The sequence below is a fragment of the Danio rerio genome, chromosome 18 (assembly GCF_052040795.2).
Source record: "Danio rerio strain M-AB ecotype USA chromosome 18, GRCz13ab, whole genome shotgun sequence".
Classification (NCBI taxonomy): Eukaryota; Metazoa; Chordata; class Actinopteri; order Cypriniformes; family Danionidae; genus Danio; species Danio rerio.
This window is the reverse complement of record NC_141038.1, coordinates 40934613-40953968: the sequence shown is the minus strand read 5'-3', so window position 1 is coordinate 40953968 and position 19356 is coordinate 40934613. Positions and strand designations below refer to the sequence as shown.

At 34.2% G+C, this 19356-nt stretch overlaps 1 protein-coding gene across 2 annotated transcripts in view; it reads left to right on the top strand.

Moving 5' to 3' along the window:
• luzp2 (leucine zipper protein 2) overlaps positions 1–19356 on the top strand; it is a 251221-nt gene that overhangs the window by 198232 nt on the left and 33633 nt on the right. For both annotated transcript variants that reach the window (NM_001099255.1, NM_001114715.1), the window contains 2 exon segments: positions 8781–8843; positions 10883–10945. In NM_001099255.1, coding sequence (NP_001092725.1) covers positions 8781–8843; positions 10883–10945 — 126 coding nt within the window.

Below are 19356 nucleotides of genomic sequence, written 5' to 3'. Positions count from 1 at the left end.
AGACTTTTTCTTATGAAGAGCCAAAAACCAATCTAGATTGAATCTAGTAGGCCAAAGGTATATATAGCTGCCACAGGTACTTCCTAATTTATTTAACAATATTTAAAAATAACTAGGAAACATTGCTTTGTATTGACTAATGCAGTATAAAATAAAGTTGCCTTTTTTGTAGCTTAGCAATAAAACAAACAAACAAACAAACAAAAAATAATAATATTTTAAACTAGAAAAAAATATCTAAATCAATCATTAAAATCATTGTCAAAATTCATTGGTCAATTGTGTTTTTTTTTAATATGCCAATGTCCTCAAATATATGAGTAGCATATTGAGCAAAGTTGCTACATGCCATTTTTAAAGTCAATCAAATTATTGGTTTTTGTTAAAACACCAAAGTGTTGATTAAATGTATTTAGTATGGCCACATGGACCTCTTTCATACAAGTACTAATTTATTGAAGGTTTTAATTACATTTCAGGTTTATAGCCATTTTAATATAATTGTTTACACCCACTTCAAACGTTTAAAAGTTAACAAAAAATAAATAAATTCTGATCTTTAGGATTTAGATAACCTTACTGAACTATTTTGGTTCAGAAACTGCAAAAATGGACTTGTTCGCAAGTAGGATTTTCAAGAAAAATAAAAATATCTGAATTTGGCACCACTGATCAAACCTAAATTGGCTTTGTTCATCTTGATCAAAAGATTCCCTTTATATAAGACTTTAAAGAGTCAGACCGGGTTAGCCTTGGCAGCATTGTAGACATGATGCGTCCCACCATATTTCAATCCGATTCATGCTTTGATCTGCCCAAATACTTCCAGGGCAGAATAGTGAGCTTTAAAAATCCTAACAAGTGAAAGTCCTAACAAAAACCTTGTCAGTAAGACAGCAAAATTATGTCGACTGTACAGACAAATACAATTTCAGCATCCAATATTGTGTCCAGTGACTCAAGTTTATTTGCAATGACCCTATAAAATGTGTCCTGTTCCTGCAATGTCCTTCCAAATGAATCTAAAATGTGCCCTTGATCCCATAAATATCAAACAGAAAAAATAAGACATTCTCATTCACTGATGGCATTAGTTAGATAGTAAGTTTGACTTCAATTATGGTAAATATCTCCTGTTATCTGCACTTCAGACTAACATGTTTTACTTGGAGGAATGCATCTAGTGATTTGTTTAGAATGCTAACAGAATATTTTGATGTATAACTGAAATCTACCTGTAACACAATTATTACTGACAAATCAATTGGTAGTGCATACTGTAGACCTACCTTACAGAAATTGTAATGCGTTTTTATTTGTCATAGTTATATATTTTAAAAGCTCATAGGGACTTGCTTAAGTCTACAATTTGAGTGCATTTTAATCTGTGTCACTAATTTTTACATCCCACCAGATAGAAATTGGTAGTTCTGTACATTTAATAATATTATCACATGTTTTCTTTTGTCATTCGACAGTATATTTTAACCTGTAAAAAAATTAAAAACTTTATCTTATGCATCTGTAAATAACCACAAGTCTATGGTTTCTGTATTCGCTATGGAAAACGGTAACTTAGAGACATCAGTACTGAACAAATAAATAAAGCCTTGATAAAACTTGATTTTTATTCCTGGTTTAGAAAATTATATTTAAGATTATACAGTTTTGTCTGGATAAAATCTTTTCCTCTCACCAAATATACCATACACCTGCTTCACAATCAGTTCTTGTGTGACAACTGTGACACATATTCTGGCATTAAAATGCCACATACTTTATAAATATTTGTGTAATTGTGTATTGAGTTTTTCCCACAGTCTCCAGTTTCCAGTGTGTGTGTGTGTTTATTTGTGTGTGTGTTTGCCTTCTGAATTAAAAACAGTAGATGAGTAGATTCATTCAATGCCAGCAAGAGGCACTTTTGGAACAGCAAATGTTGTTTCCTAGCAACAGCTGTAAACAAAGCAGCTCACAAACGCTAATGCTATTTAAAATTAAAATCACAGAGATACTTTACAGCTGGTTACCGTTGAAGATACATTCATGTAAAAAAAAAATTTAATAAAAATCCCACGGTGCATTGTGAATTTGAAAATAATGAGTAATTTGTTAGCTTACATGCTAATTCCCAAACTCACTGGACTTCTGAAATAAAAGCCTCAGCTAGCGATCGCCAAAATTTTATTGTTGTACTTTTTATTCTGTCTTGGTAATCTGTTGATGTACTGTTGATGTAGCTCCACAAACTGTGTACAGAAAAGATTCTGTGCTTCTACTGGTCAATGAAAAGCTGTAATAAAACCCATTGTGGACTTTTTGTATTGATGTCATGAAGCGTCCCAGACATGGCATCAATTGTCTATGACATAATACAAAATAATAAATAATTATAACAAATTATCAAATGTTGTTTCTTGATGCTCATTTGTCATTTATGAATAACTAAGACCCCTTACTGAAGCAAATTGTGTAAAATTGTGTAACTGAAGTAATTGTGTAATCAGGCTTTAAAATTGCAATAGAGATCTTGGTAAATGCTATAGCCATTAACCTACCGCCCACCCTGAAAATCACCATACAAAGCCACTCCTCTCGAATTCATGATTTAGAATTCGAGCATGACTACAATACATCATGTAAATTTCATCAGAAAGAAAAAAATAGTGTACAGTTAGTAAATGCAATTGCAAACTTAAAAAATGTAGATTTGGATTTTTAAAAAGATGTTAATCTTTGCCTGTCATTCTTCTTCTGAGCTACATTAGTTTACACACATTGATGGACCCTTTTCAATAGACTAGTACTGGAACAGTATCTTCCGTTTAACAGGCATCTTAAATCCTTAAAAGTTGTAAAGATTTTTTTTTTTTTAAATAGATAAAAAAAACAACAACATATGAACATGTATATGCCTTTATGTATGTATTACAGCATATCACCTTTGCATTAAATTACATTAAATGAATTACCGCTTTTGCGAGGTGTTTCCAATGCATTAGATGCTATAGGGCAGGACAGTAAATTTGACATTATTCTTTGCTCTGGCTTCTGTGATCAGTCACAGATCAGTTTTTTTTTTTTTTTTTTTTTTCTAAAAGTCTTAATAACACCATTGTGGTGTTTTAATTTTTTTATTTCAGCAAATACAGTGCATCCGGAAAGTATTCATAGTGCTTCACTTTTTCCATATTTTTTTTATGTTACAGCTTTTTTCCAAAATGGATTAATTTATTTCCTCAAAATGCTTCACACAATGCCCCATAATCACAATCTGAAAAAATGTGTTTTAAAATTTATTTAAAATAAAAAACCTGAAAATCATATGTGCATAAGTATTTACATCCTTTGCCGTGAAGCTCTAAATTGGTACATTCCACTGATCATTCTTGAGATGTTTCAGCACCTTAACTAAAGTTCACCTGTGGTAAATGCAGTTGATTGGACATGATTTGAAAAGGCATACACCTTTTAATATAAAGTCTCAGGGTTGACAGTGCATGTCAAAGCCAAAACTAAGCTTGAAGACAATGGAATTGTCTGTAGACATCTGAGACGGGATTGTCTCGAGGCAAAAGGCTAGAGAAGGTTACAGAAAAAAATTTTAAAAAACTCTGCTGTTCTGAAAGCTCCATTGAGCACAGTGGCCTCCATCATTCGTAAGTGGAAGATGTTTGGAACCACCAGGACTCTTCCTAGAGCTGGCCGGCCATCTAAGCTGAGTGACTGGAGGAAAAGGGCCTTATTCAAAGAGGTGATCAATAACCCAATGGTCACTCTGTCTGAGCTCCAGCGTTCTTCTGTGGAGAGAGGAGAACCTTACAGAAGGACAACCATCTGTGCAGTAATCCACCAATCAGGCCTGTATGGTAGAGTGGCCAGACAAAATCCACTCCCTGCCTGGAATTTGCTGAAAAGCATCTGTAGGACTCTCAGACCATAAGAAACAAAATTCTCTGTTCTGATGAGATTAAAAATGAACTCTGGAGTGAATGCCAGGCGTTACGTTTGGAGAAAACCAGGCACCACTCATCACCAGGCTAATACCCTCCCTACAGTGAAGCATGGTGGTGGCAGCATCATGCTGTGGGGATGTTTTTCAGCAGCAGGAACTGGAAGACTAGTCAGGATAGAGAGAAAGATGAATGCAGCAATGTACAGAGACATGCTGAATGAAAACCTGCTTCAGAGTGCTCTTGACCATAGACGGTTCGCCTTCCAGCAGGACAATGACCCAAAGCATACCACTAAAGTATCAATGGAGTGGCTTCACAACAACTCTGTGAATGTCCTTGAGTGGCCCAGCCAAAGCCTAGACAGAAATCTTATTAAACATCTCTGGAGAGATCTGAAAATGCCTATATACCGTCACTTCCCATAGGCAAAACTTCCCAAAAGACAGGTTTGCCAAGCTTGTGGCATCAGATTTATGGACTTTAGGCTTTAATTGCTGCCAAAGGTGCATCAACAAAGTATTGAGCAAAGGCTGTAAATACTTATGTGCAATTTAAATGTGATTTCTGTGTTTGTTTGTTTTTTTTGTTATATATATATATATATATATATATATATATATATATATATATATATATATATATATATATATATATATATATATATATATATATATATAAATTTGCAACAATTTTAAAAAAAATATTTTCCACATTGTTATTATAGGGTATTGTGTGTAGAATTTTAAGCAATTAAATTTATTTAATCCATTTTGGAATAAGACTGTTACATAAAAAAATGCGGAAAAAGTGAAGCACTATGAATACATTCTGGATGCACTATAGGATAGTAAAGAAGATGGTTGTACTCTCCTATTCACTCTCCTCTAAGTTTACTCAGCTATGACAACTTCTGCTGCTCAGAAACCCGGAAATATGAAAATTGTCTATTATATACAGTAATGTTTTATGTGTGAACAGTGTGTGCAGAGGTATGCGATTACATATTTATACAGGCAAAAAAGTCATATATTCAGACTAAACTTTGGATTGCACACATTTTTCTTGGTTCTATACCTTGCACATAGTAGTAAAATACATATAAATACATTTAGACCATTCAATTTAATGATTGCTATCAGGATGTGAAGAAACTTTCAACCAGCATAATAACAATTATTTCAACAACTATAGGACAATTAGAACAAGTAAGACCTATTGCACCTTTAACCTGACTTAACAAAAATCAAACAATCAATTCCTATTATTTTTGAATTTATTTCATACATTGATAAAATAACAGAATTCAATATGTAAATATATGCTAAAATGGTTGCATAAATGTTACAACAGTAAAACCATGGTAAATATTGGCAATTTGTGGTTTTAGACTAGACTATAGTTGGACAATGTTTTTGCTGCTTTCTGCCACAGTGTTAAGAATAACAGCACTTACTAAATTAAGTCACCAAGACTTTTCTGGTTTGAAAAGACAACTTCAGTAAAAAAAAAAAAAAATCAAACACTTCTCACTGGATCTTAGAGTTGTTTAAAAGTAGAGTGACCGTGACTGGTCAGCGCAGTACATAAGTAAGTGCAATCACACTGTGTTTTAATTACCATATACTTTCAAGATGACAACACTTCACAGTCTACCCTTCTCAGTCCCTCAGACTCAGAATTCATCTTTTTTTAATGGACACACTATAAAAGCCTAAAAACATCATCTAAATGAATCTGACGCAGTCAGGTGGTACAATTGCCACATGGAACAAGTAAGAGAAAATTTCCGCTTTATAATTGTAAGAGGACGTGAATGCTTTTTACAAGTTGGTACAAGTGAGCATGCCTAATGCATTCACTCTCAGCTTTCTTTTCTTTTGAATGCTTCCACTTTGGTAAGGCATATATATTTCTCATTCGCAGGAAAAGGGCAGTGCTTTAGTAAAACTACTAGTGTCACCAGTGTGACCTCTAACAAATTTTTGTCACACAGGTAGTGGAAGCAAAACCCTTTAGAATCATTCTAGAGTATTCATACCGCTTCACTTTTTCCACATTTTTTATGTTACAACCTTATTCCAAAATGGATTAAATTCATTTATTTTCTCAAAATGCTACACCTAATATTCCATAATGACAATGTGAAAAAAAAAAAAAGATTTTTTTGAAATTGGTGCAAATTTATTAAAATAAAAAAAAAAAAACTGGAAAAAAAAATCACATGTACATAAGTATTTACAGCCTTTGACGTGAAGCTCTAAATTGAGCACAGGTACATTCTGTTTCCACTGATCATTCTTGTGATGTTTCAGCAGGTTCAATGGAGTTCACATATGGTAAATTCAATTGATTTGACATGATTTGAAATGACCTACACCTGTCTATATAAAGTCCCAGGGTTGACAGTGCATGTTAAAGCACAAAGCAAGCATGAAGACAATGGAATTGTCTGTAAACCTCCGAGACAAGATTATCTTGAGGCACAAGGCTGGGGAAGGTTACAGAAAACATTCTGATCCTCTGAAAGTTCTAATAAGCACAGTGGCCTCCATCATCTGTAAGTGGAATTTGTTTAGAACCACCAGGACTCTTCCTAGCTGGCCGGCTATCTAAGCTGAGTGATCGGGGGTGGAGGGCGGCCATCTAAGCTGAGTGATCGGGGGTGGAGGGCCTTAGTCAGGGATGATTTTAACAAGCCAATGGTCACTCTGTCTGTGCTCCAGCATTCTTCTGTAGTGAGAGGAGAACCTTACAGAAGGACAACCATATGTGCAGCAATCCACCAATCAGACCTGTATGGTAAAGTGGGCAGACGGAAGCCACTCCCCCCCTGGAATTTGCCAAAAGGCATATGAAGGACTCTCAGACCATTAGAAACTACATTTCCGGTCTGATGAGACTAAAGTTTAACTCTATGGATTGGATGCAAGGCATTACGTTTGGAGAAAACCAGGCACCGCTCATCACCAGGCTAATACCATCCCTACAGTGAAGCATGGTGGTGGCTGCATTATGCTGTGGGGATGTTTATCAGCAGCAGGAACTGGAAGACTAGTCAGGATAGAGGGAAAGATGAATGCAGCAATGTACAGAGAGATCCTGAATAAAAACCTGCTTCAGAGTGCTCTTGACCACAGACTTGGGCGACGGTTCATCTTCCAGCAGGACAATGACCCAAAGCACACCACTAAAATATCACTAAAAGATATGGAGTGGCTTCACAACAACTCGGTGAATGTCCTTGAGTGGTCCAGACGGTGCCCAGACCTAAGTTCTATTGAACGCTGCCGCTTCCCATCCAACCTGCTAGAGCTTGAGAGGTACTACAAAGAGGAATTGGCAATATTTCCCAAAGACAGGTGTGCCAAGCTTGTGGCATCATATTCAAAAAGACTTGAGGCTGTAATTACTGCTAAAGGTACATCAACATTCTCTCAAGTTTTGAGCAAGGGGTTTTTCTGTTTTTTCATTTTTAATAAATTTGCAACAGTAAAAAAAAAAAAAAAAACATTTTCACATTGTCAATATGAGGTATTGTGTGTTGAATTTTGAGGAAATAAATTAATTTAATCCATTTTGAAATAAGGCTGTAACATAAAAATGTGGAAAAAATGAAGTGCTATAAATATTTTCTGTAAAGTTTGTTAATAGTTTTTCACATATTTGTATAAAATTTTCTTATCAAAAATAAAGCAAAAACTAATATTGTGAAATATTATTACAATTAATTACAATGTCAGTTGTCACATCATCTATTTATTTCAAGCGATTTTAATCTGAGTTTTCAACATTTTTTTTTTTTTTAGTATGATGTTGTGCTTATTTTATATTATGTGTAATTAACATGTACTTGCAGTGTCCTTGCATTAGAAAGCAATGGGTTAAATACTGCATGAGTTAAAGTTAGGTTCAAATGTAATTATTACAAAATCAAAACTGCTAATATATATGAACTACTGTTCAAATGTTTCTGGAAAACCTTCACAATCTAATCATTAGTTTGTTACAGACTGAAAAGGTATTATAAACAGTCATGCTGTCAAAACCTGTTTTTATTTACAATGAACACAGATATATAAAGGCTATAGTGCATCATCGTTGTGTTAATATTGAATGTTTTCTCAAAATTCAGCTATTATGAACCAAAATAATTACAGATAAAAGTACTTCTGCAGGCACTATCGCTAATTGCATGATTGCTGGTGTGTTTTCACTGCAATATAGTACCAAAAACACCACTAGTGGTACACAATATCCAACACTTTTTGGACTGCAATTATCAAAAATAAATAAATAAATAAAAATCAATACCCTGGTGGGTTTGAATCTGGGTGACATTGCCAGTAAAAGCATGCACATTTGCATCTGAGAGCACACACAGAGACAAAGGAAGTGAGAAACTGAGGCAGAGAGAGATAATGAGAGGAAAAAATAAAAGCAAAAGGACACGAACAGAGAAAGAAGAAAAAAAAGAGGAGAAGGAGGTGCGGAAAAGCACTAGATTAAACTCAGCACCACCATCATCTCTGTATTGATTCTTAATCTACCATCATCTATTTCCATAAAGACATCCACTGCAGGTTATTACAGAAATGAGGCATATACTCCAGGGTCACCTTGAGCTTCAATAAGCTTGTGAGGGAACTGTCAAAATGAACTGGATGGGAACGGTTGAGGCATTGCTTTTGTCTGCAGGGACAGGGCTACCATTAAATTGAGTGTATTTATGTAGATAAAACAAGACGTCGGGGCTTGTTTCATGCTTGATGTTACAAAGCCGTCTGTACAGTATATCTCTATTTATTTTCTTTTCCTGTCTTGCAGAATAAAAGCCTTAAGAACAAACTTCTGTCCGGGAACAAGCTCTGTGACATTCATGCAGAAGAGGTGGGTTCAGCTGCACTGAGGCACAGTTTTAGTGGAAAATGCTCTTACAATATTTATATCCATCTATTAAGCATGGAAAAATGAAATTATGCCTATTTTAACACCTGGATGTTCATTGTTTTAGAAATATATATTTTTAATTTATTAATGTATTCATTTATAAATGATTCACTTATTTATTACTAATTTACTTGCATGCTTTACTAGTTTAATTCATGCCTAAGAACATGTATTTATATAAATTAGTATGCATAATTGATTAACTGAACAAATTCATTTATTTATAATAAAATATTTATGTTATTAATTGAAGAATTTAGCACTAATTCAGATCATTTGCATATTGTTTCCATATTCATCATTTCCATCTGTAAGATTGTTATATTTTTAAAAGAAGTTTCTTCGTTGTCAAAAAATAATAATAAAAATAAATAAATAAATAAATACAATTATTAGCCCCCCTGAATTATTAGACCAATACTATAGTATTGTGTAAAACACAATAGTTTTAGTAACATATTTCTAATAGCTGATTTATTTTATCCTTGCCTTGATGAAAGTAAATAATATTTGCATAGATGTTTTCAACATACTTCTATACAGCTAAAATTGACATTTAAAGGCTTAACTAGGTTAATTAAGTTAACTAGGCAGGTTAGGGTAATTAGGTAAGATATTGTATAATGACGGTTTGTTCTGTAGACAGTCGAGTAAAAATATAGCGTAAAGCGGCTAATAAATTTGTCCCTAAAACGGTGTTTAAAAAATTAAAAACTGCTTTTATTCTAGCCAAAATGAAACAAATAAGACTTTATCCAGAAGAAAAAAAAAATATTATCAGACATACTGTGAAAATCCTTGCTCTGTTAAACATCATTTGGGAAATATTTAAAAACGAAGAAAAAGTTCAAATTGGGCTAATAATTCTGACTTCAACTGTATATATATATATATATATATATATATATATATATATATATATATATATATATATATATATATAATTTTTTTTATATGTATGTATGTATGTGTGTGTATATATATATATATATATATATATATATATATATATATATATATATATATATATATACATACATACATATAAAATTTAAATTTTAAAAAGCTATATGTACATTAAAAAGCCAGAAATCATTTCAAAATTATATAAAGTAGATGTAATGTGTTTTAAGATTTTTTGATGACTTTGTAACATGTATGTCTGTTCTGAACATTTGTAGCAATCCTATTTCTCAGATCAAAATAAAATTTGCAAAACATTAGGTAAATAAAATAGAGTAAAAGCAGTTTTAAATTTTTTTATTTAATTAATTAATTTTAATTAAGGACAATTGTGCGTAATCATTTGCATGGATGTACAAAAGTGTTTGCAACTTGCTCAGAGAAATGAGAAACTTTTTTTTTTTTTTTTTTATGTATTTATTTTTCTGATGTGCACAGATGTGAGGATTAAACAGGTAGTTTTGAGAATTTTAATTCTATTCTGAGAAATGGACCAAAGTGACTGTAATGTGTTTGATAAAACATTTTTTTATGTAAAGTTTTAATGATTTAACTGTTAAATAATGGCAACGTAGCTAACTAAACTATTTAACTATTTTAACTACTTAACTATTGTAGTCTTGTAATTTTGCCTGAACTCTCATTTGTTTTGTGGGGGCTCATACTCTTCAGTTAGTGAGAGGCTGTAGAGTAAAAAGAGTGTATGTGTGTCTGTGAAATGTTTACAACTGTGGCAACAATCCACAGGCAGCAGGCCAAGACAATGCCATAGCATGGAGTGTGCTGATGTGTTAATGTGTTTGCGTCATGGACTGGTCCCTGCAGTCCACTGAAGAGAAGACTTTTTTTTTTCTTGCTCACCGAGGGTCTCTTCTTTTCTGAATTGGAGCTTTGCCTGCAAGTGTTCACAAAGGAACACTTCGGCACGGCCCCAAAAAAGCCCCGCTACACAATCTAAAACCAATTTTACTATTTGAATAAGCTAACACACATTCTTTCTTATCTTCATTTTGCAGTCCAAAAAAATCCAAGCCCAACTGAAAGAGCTGAGGTATGGCAAAAAGGATTTAATTTTTAAGGTAAGAACCAAACAAAGAAGATGTGTCATTATTGTACCCTTGCATGATGCACTTGGGCTTTAAAGAGTACTAGAAAATGATTTTACCTGAGTGGTTTAACCACAGGACTGCAGCTTTAAAGAAGTTCCTGTTTGGCTTGAGTGTTGTCTTGTTACTGTGGCTCTAGACGAGACATTTCGGATTCACTGCACAATGGAAGTCAGACCGTGCATGTAATCGCAAGTGTCTACCAATGAAACAGGAAGTTTTGACTTGTGTGGGTTACGTTTTGATAAGATTTTAACAATGCCAGAGTAGTGTATACATATATTATTCATATGACCCTTCACAGACAGCAAGGGTCATCATGAATTTTTCAAATACTAGAAATTAATCATCATCCTCATCAAAGAATATTTTCAAAACTGTCATGCTGAAGCCATGGTTCAACTATAATCTTATGAAGCCAAAAAAAATAAATAAATAAAAATCAATAACAACCATTCAACAATTGACCCTTTGCAGGCAGTTTGATTGACAGGAAATTCAGTCAATCATAATGCTGTGATTATATGCCCATGTCACTGTGTTCCATTTTTTCTGACAACCAGAACAGTCAGACTATCCAGGCAAGCGCAGTAGAGTAACATCTGCGGTTAACATGAAAAACTGTGAAAATCTGCTCGTACTAGACAGCAGGTACTCAGAAAGGCTGGGCATATCCAAAGAGTCAATTGGAATTGTGACCATGGACCACGAAACTAGTCTTATATAGTACAGGATTTTTTTTGTAAATAAACAAAATACATTATATGGATAAAATGATACATTTCTCTGTTATGCCAAAAATGATAAGAATATTAAGTAAAGATGGGTCATGTTCCATTTAGACATTTTGTAGATTTTCAACTCTAAATATACAGTGCTCAGCATAATTGAGTACACCCCATTTTGAAACTGAAAATTTTCATCCATTTCTTAGTGAATACAGGCTATGTATTTTGGTTCATCTAAACAAAACAGATATATTGATTAAAATAATATTTTAGTTATCAAATATATTTAGAAATTGAAAGATATTACAATTAAAGTCAAGCAAAATATACCAAAAAATATTACAACCATTACCGGACTTAACAGCTCACTGGGCAGCGGGGGCTGCCTGCTTTCGAGGTGCTCTACATGTCCGCTTCGCCGGAGGCACGTGCAGGGGCGGGGCAGCTCTCGTAGTCAGGCACCTTCGGCGAGGAGCAGCAGATGTGGATGGTTTGGCGGGCAGAGCGGGCTTACAGGCCCCTCAGATAGATGATATTACCCATGGCATCAGACTGCTCTCTTTCCGCCTTGAATTCCTGGCTGAATTCACCGACGGTGTCGCCGAACAAGCAAGCCTAGGATATGGGGGAGTCAAGAAAGCGGACTTTGTCAACTTCACGCATATCAACCAGGTTTAGACAGAAGTGGCGCTCCTGGACCACTAATGTGGACATCATCCTCCTCAACGCACACGCAGCGGACTTAGTGGTCCGAAGAGCATAGTCGGTTTCGGTGCGGAGCTTGCGAAGCAAGCATGTTTTGGACCCACCCTTGTGCAGCCAGGCCAGCGCCTGCGCTTGGTAGCACTGGTAGGTGGCCATAGCGTGGAAAGTTGGAAGCAGCTTGGCCCGCAGCCTTGTAAGCTCTGGCTAGGAGGGAGGCAGATAACTTACAGGCTTTGGACGGGAGACGAGACGGACCCCGCCAAGAAAAGGCGCCACGCAGACAAAGATTGACTGCAATGGCGTGCTCGACCTGAGGAATCACTTCATACCCCCTGGCCGCTCCACCGTCAAGAGAGGTGAGGGCGGACGAACATGCAGCACGGGCAGAGAAAAGTGCCCTCCAAGACTGCGTGAGCCTACTGTGCACCTCCGGGAAGAAGGGGACGAGAGGCTTAAAAGGCTTAGCCCTCTGGTCCTCTACGTAGCACCCATCTAGTCGGTACAGCCGCGGAGCTGGGGGATAAACCATCTCCAACCCCACGGCCGAAACAGCCTGGAAAAGCACGGCTAACATGTCCGTTTCAGGATCCGTCTTGACAGTGCTCACCTGCCCAGAGGGGGCGAGCGGGTCTGGATCATCATCGGACAATGAAAGCCCATTCTCTGATGTCTGGTCCCTGGTGTCATGGAATGTAAGGGGTACCATTTGGTTAGATGGATCGCTTCCTCCGCTCGAAGCTTTGATGGAGCGCTTGGAAGAGCAGGAGGTCCGCGGGCCTGGAGGCAACGGATAATCTCCCACTGGAACCCTCAGATCTGCCCGATTGCCCACTGCAGTGCAGGGGACAGTTGGGATGGTTCGCCCTTTTGCAAGGGCTAGCCGCGATCTTAACTGCGCAACAGTCGTGGCATCGCAACCACAAGCACTGCATTAACATGCTGGACCCCCAGACATGCAACGCAGTGCTCGTGCCCATTATCCTGGGAAAGGAAACCACCGCATCCAGAAACGCACGGTTGGAGTGCCATCCTAAAAAGGATGTGCTGCACAACTGTGTTGCTTTTTGTGAAATTTGCAACTTTATACACACTGCTCTGCAGGACCCAAAGAACGCCAGGCAAGGGAGAAACCCAGCTCGACCGTCTGCCGCTACATGTATACACTCTGGACCGGGAGACTGCTCTCGTTCGCACGAAATCGCTGAATATCAGCAGGAGGAAACCTCATCGACTCTCTCAGAAGGCTGTAACAGTCTCTGAAGCGAAAACGATAGCGTTGCCTTGCTTTCCATTTGCTTATATGCGGAGTTGATTGCAATAAGGCACAGGTGCGCAAGCTAAGACTGCCAACTAATTTGGCATTTCATTGGCCCGTTATATACTCGTTCAGTCGATTGGCTTTCTGAAACGAAATCCCCATACGTGGATTAAATCCACTTATAGCTTTGAAGTTCCCCATCTGAAGAGGAACAGTGTTCATAAATATGTCTGAAGATTTTGACAAAGGGTATTACTTTTTTTGCCCAGTCTGACATTTTCAAACCAGAATATACAGAAATACAAATTTGATCATTTAATTTAATTCAATTTTTTTTTTTTTTTTTTTTGCACAAAATAGTATTGTAGCTTCATATAATTGTGGTTGAACCACTGATGTCACATGGACTGTTTTGCTGATGCTCAAACCAAAATATACAGATGAGGTCAATATAAATCTAGAGTGACACATATTGTTCTTATGAACACAAGACCTGAACTGACACTAAAGAGAAGAAATTTAATTTAATTTAATTTAATTTAATTTAATTTAATTTAATTTAATTTAATTTAATTTAATTTAATTTAATTTAATTTAGACTTCTATCAACAATTTCTTCTCTTCAGTAATTTTTTGCAGCTTCATAAAATTGTGGTTGAACCATGATGGCACATGGACTGTTTTAATGATGTTCTTCCGGGCTTTAAAAATTTCATGACCCTTGACCCTTTTATGGAAGCTCTTAGATTTCATCAGAAATATTTTAAGTTCTGTTCCAAAGATGATTAAATGTCTAATGGGTTTCGACAGGATGAGGGTGAGTAATTAATTACAGTATTCAAACTCTTTGGTGAAATAACTGATTAAGATCATACGGCTGCTGCGTTGCCATGCCCAATTAAAAAAAAAAAAAAGCTTCTTTGAGCTATTCAAATGGACATATACTGGCGTTACCTGGAAAATAAATTTTTCAGAATTTAAGCTGGTTTATCATGAACTTGTTTGAGTTTGCTGAGATAAATCTGGCATATAAGTCTTGAAATAATCTTGCTGATACATCTTGTGATTTTTTATTTATTTATTTATTTATTTTATTTATTTATTTATTTATTCATTTATTTTTGCTTCTTGCAGTTGGTTGTTATTGTGCACATAGAGGCAAATTCCTGACTTGCATTAGAATATGTCATATACATTACAAATACGTCTTCAGCTTTGTTCTATATACTTTTTGTTAATGTAATTAACTGTTTGTTAGTTTTTTTTTTTTCTGGAGTTAATTTGTTTGTTAAATGTGGTTGTTTTTCCCTTGTTAACCTCTATTTTGCTTCACAGGTTGCACTGACAACCAAATTTAGCTACAGTGTACACATAGTCATAGTAAAGCAAAACTATTTTAAAACATGCAAACTAAATTTCTTAAATTACTCAACGTTCAGAAGCATTTAGAGCTTCAGCAAATGGCCTAAAAGCCACAAACGTCTTGTTCTGTATGAGGTCTTCAAATGCTTTTAGCCACACTGAAAAGCTTTTGAAAGCGCGAACAAAGCAATGTGAATGTCACATCATAAAAATCCTCCTCAATAATCTGTATTTTTTGCCCAAAATAAACAGATTAGGGATAATGTGTGCATTCTAATTGAATGATTTGACCTTTTCTTGTGAGATGAGAGTGCAGATTCTTGTAAAATACAATGACCTTTGCTGTTATGTAGGTTGACCTTTCCTCTCTTATTTGCAGTTTTAGATGGGGAAATGTCAGATGATATTTCCAGCACGTTGCCCTTTGGTACCATCATATAAACACTGGGTTTTCGCACAACGTGCATCACTTTAAAACTATTGCTTCTGAATCAGGATGGCAGGCTAACACATGTAAAATAAGGCTTGCCTATTTAAAAAAAATCAATACAACTCTTTTTTTTTTTTCAGTCGAGACGCCTGCACTGTGAGGAAATTTTTTTTTTTTTTTTTTTCAGTCTAGGCTTACATTCCTCTTATGTGTTTTTATCTGGGCTGTATATCTACTTTTTCCCCAGTCTAAAATCAATGTAGGCAGATTATCCTTCCTTCTTTTATATTTGTGATTAAAAAAGTTATTTTTAGAGTTTATTTCTAGAGTTGCCTTTTATCTATAAGTCGGTTTGCAGTGGTAGTGTTTGGTAGTAGGAAGCAAAGGAAAAAGACTCAGAGCTCAAAGATGGCCTTGCAAATCTTGAGAAGGACAATAAGCAAGATTGCATTGTTAAAAAAAAAAAAAATAGTTTCCCCAAATGCAGCTAGCATTATTATCGATTTCTTTTTCCTTCAAAACACATGGCATTTATCACGTTCATTGTGTTGTGTTGTGTTGTGTTGTATGGTGTTGTGTTGTGTTGTGTTGTTGTGTTAGACTGATTTATGCTCATGTATAAGAAAAAATTGTCACATGGTTACATAAAAGATTGCTACACATTTTGTGATATCAACCTTTCAACTGCCTGCTCTAGCAAATGTTTGACCATGGTATGACTGTTTTAAATAATGACTGCTAAAGTCATTTAAAGAATTTTAAATACCATTGTTGGTTTATAAAAATAAATAATAAAAATAAAAACATAATCCTGTTGCACTACTACACGTGATTTTTGTTTTATTGTAAAAAAACAATTATAATAAAATAAAATAAAAAACAAGAAAATATGTTAAATGAAAGTCTAAAATATTTTATGGCATACTTCTAAAATATAGATGATTTAGCATTTAAAATGTCTTATTTTGATTAATATTATTATATTGCAATAAATGTTGCAATAAATTGGGATTACAATTCGTCACCTTGGAATTATAAGGTTCAATCTGTGTTCTGAATGATTTTAAGATATTGAGCTTTAAAGTTTTTGCACTCCATAGCAAACAGTATGTGTGTAACATTTGTTTATTAAATAAAAAGTCTTAAAATGAAAACAACTTATAAAAAAAAACATCTCATGATTTAAATAAGTCATAATTTAATAAGAATATGTCAATAACTCAATTTTGACAAAAATGTCAGATAGAGCCTTATAATTCTAAGGTGATACATATTTTTATGTACATTTATGAATTATGGTACTTTTACCATAAACCAACTTATCTACCATATGGTAGAGGTTGATACTTTAAAAAGATGGGATGTTTTGGAAAAAATGCATTGAGTGTGTTATCAAATGACATTAGGAGTTAAGAAATGCAATCCAATTATTGATGTTTTTCTTGGTAGGGCAGCTAGAGTTTTAATGTTTATTCGAAATCTATTAATATAAAGCATTAGAATTTGCTTGGTATGCTAGTTCACGTTTATCACAGGCGGATGGGGCAGATAGATAGATAGATAGATAGATAGATAGATAGATAGATAGATAGATAGATAGATAGATAGATAGATAGATAGATAGATAGATAGATAGATAGATAGATAGATAGATGGATAGATGGATGGATGGATGGATGGATGGATGGATGGATGGATGAATGGCCGGATGGACGGACTGATTGATTTAAAAATCATATATTTTTTAAATATCATAAAAATTTCTTAAAGGCGCTAATCATGTTAAATTTTCGGAATATACAGTCAGAATAATTAATTAATTATATAATAATTTATATAAAAATATACAAATATTTTTATTTTATTTATTTTTATATTATTATTTTTTATTTTATATTATTTTTTTTTGTTAAAATGATTTAAATAAGGTCAATATTATTAGCTCCTTTAAGCTATTTTTTTTCGATTGTCCACAGATAAAACCATCATTATACAATGACTTGCCTAATTACCCTAACCTGCCTAGTTAACCTAATTAACCTAGTTAAGCCTTTAAATGTCACTTTAAGCTGTATAGAAGAGTCTTGAAAAAAATATCAAGTCAAATATTATTTACTGTCATCATGGCAAAGATAAAATAAATCACTTATTAGAAATGAGTTAATAAAACTATTATGTTTAGAAAAGTGAAAAAAAATCTTCTCTCCGTTTAATAGAAATTGGGGAAACAAATAAATAAGGGGGCTAATAATTTATAGGGGGTAATAAGTCTGACTTCTGCTGTATATGTAGAGAAAATACTGTAAAATGTTAAACATCACTTGGGAGATATTTGAAAAAAATAGTTAAATTTTCACAGGAGGGCTGATAATTTTGTCTTTAATTGTATGTACACAATATGTGGCAGCGAATAGTGACCGACTTTTTAAAAAGTGATCAAAAAAATTCTGAATGGTTCGTTTTTTATAAAAGAAAATTATTAAAGATAACACCTTTTTTAACACACTTTTTACAGAAAAAATATTTAAGAAAACACTCACTGTATGGCAGTTGGTTTTCACAGCTCTTGGTTTTTAGTGTGGCAGTTCACTCCAGACTCACAGAGGAAAAGCACACAAGAGCACTGTTTTCATAAATCAAAACCTGGAACTCTGCATGTCAGATGAAAGTCAGAATGACAGTTGACAGATGAACATGATAACTTCTTGTTGTTACAAACACCTTTACCTCAAGTCACCTTTGTTTCTATAGCAGTTCAAGCTGCTTTACAGAGACAAGCGACAGAGATAGTGAAAAAGTTTAAACATTTATTAGTAACATTGTAAAGCTTGCAATGCAATAAAAAGCAGGTCTACAGAAAAACAGCAAGATTATTTTTCAGTCACTTTAATGTTGATTCAGTTTAGTATAAGGATGCGATTCAAGGGCAGATCTACCAATGCCAACTAAGCAAGCCAGAGGCAAATGTGGCAAGCGAACAAATTTCATCAGATCACAAACATTAAGAAAAAAAACAAACAAACAAACAATCAAAACAAAACAAGAAAGAAACCAAGCTCAGTCAGTGGAACAGGTCTCCTTCAGCTCAAGTGTATGAAAAAAGTAGAGCTACACGATAAAAAGAGAAAACTTAAATGTGCTAAAGTTTGCTCTGACGAGGTATTTTAAAACTAACTTTAAACATGTTAACCTGATTTTGAACAAAATGAGATTAAACTAATTTAGTTCTTTGATTTGCCTTGTGTATACTGTGACTTTAAAAATAAATGTTTTAGTTAACAATCCTTTTCTACATTGGCTTTTGTGATCCGCCTCTTCTCTGTTGTGCTCAAAAGAAGTTTGTGAAAATAATTACAGAGAGATTAAAGAAATAAAATTGTGCTGGCAATGGCATAATAGCTTGTTAGAAGACACAATCAGAATGATTGCAGTGTTCTTTGCTTTAATTACACTAAATGTTTCATTTTATTTATATATTTCTTATCATTTATATTTATTTTTGTTGGCTTAACAAGCAATTAAATATATATTTCACAATATACTCGGATGATAGCTACTTTAAACTGATTGAAAACAAACCATATTATAACATATCTTAAATTGCATATGTTAGTCAACGCATAACAAAGAACTTTCATTTTGAGTCACAAGTAAATTCATAATGTTATATAAATACAAAATATTAAAGACGCATTATAGCAAATATTTAAGAAACTTTTTAAGTTCTTGCTTTTTAATAGCTATAATATACAGTTTATTTAGTATAAAAATCATTACATCAGTGGGAAGTTTCCATAAAGATAGCTGTACAAATGTGTGTGTGCTGCTGAGTCACTGAGGAAAAACACTATCTTACAGCTATTTTTCAGACTGATGTGTCTCGCATTGATTTTGTTTCTTG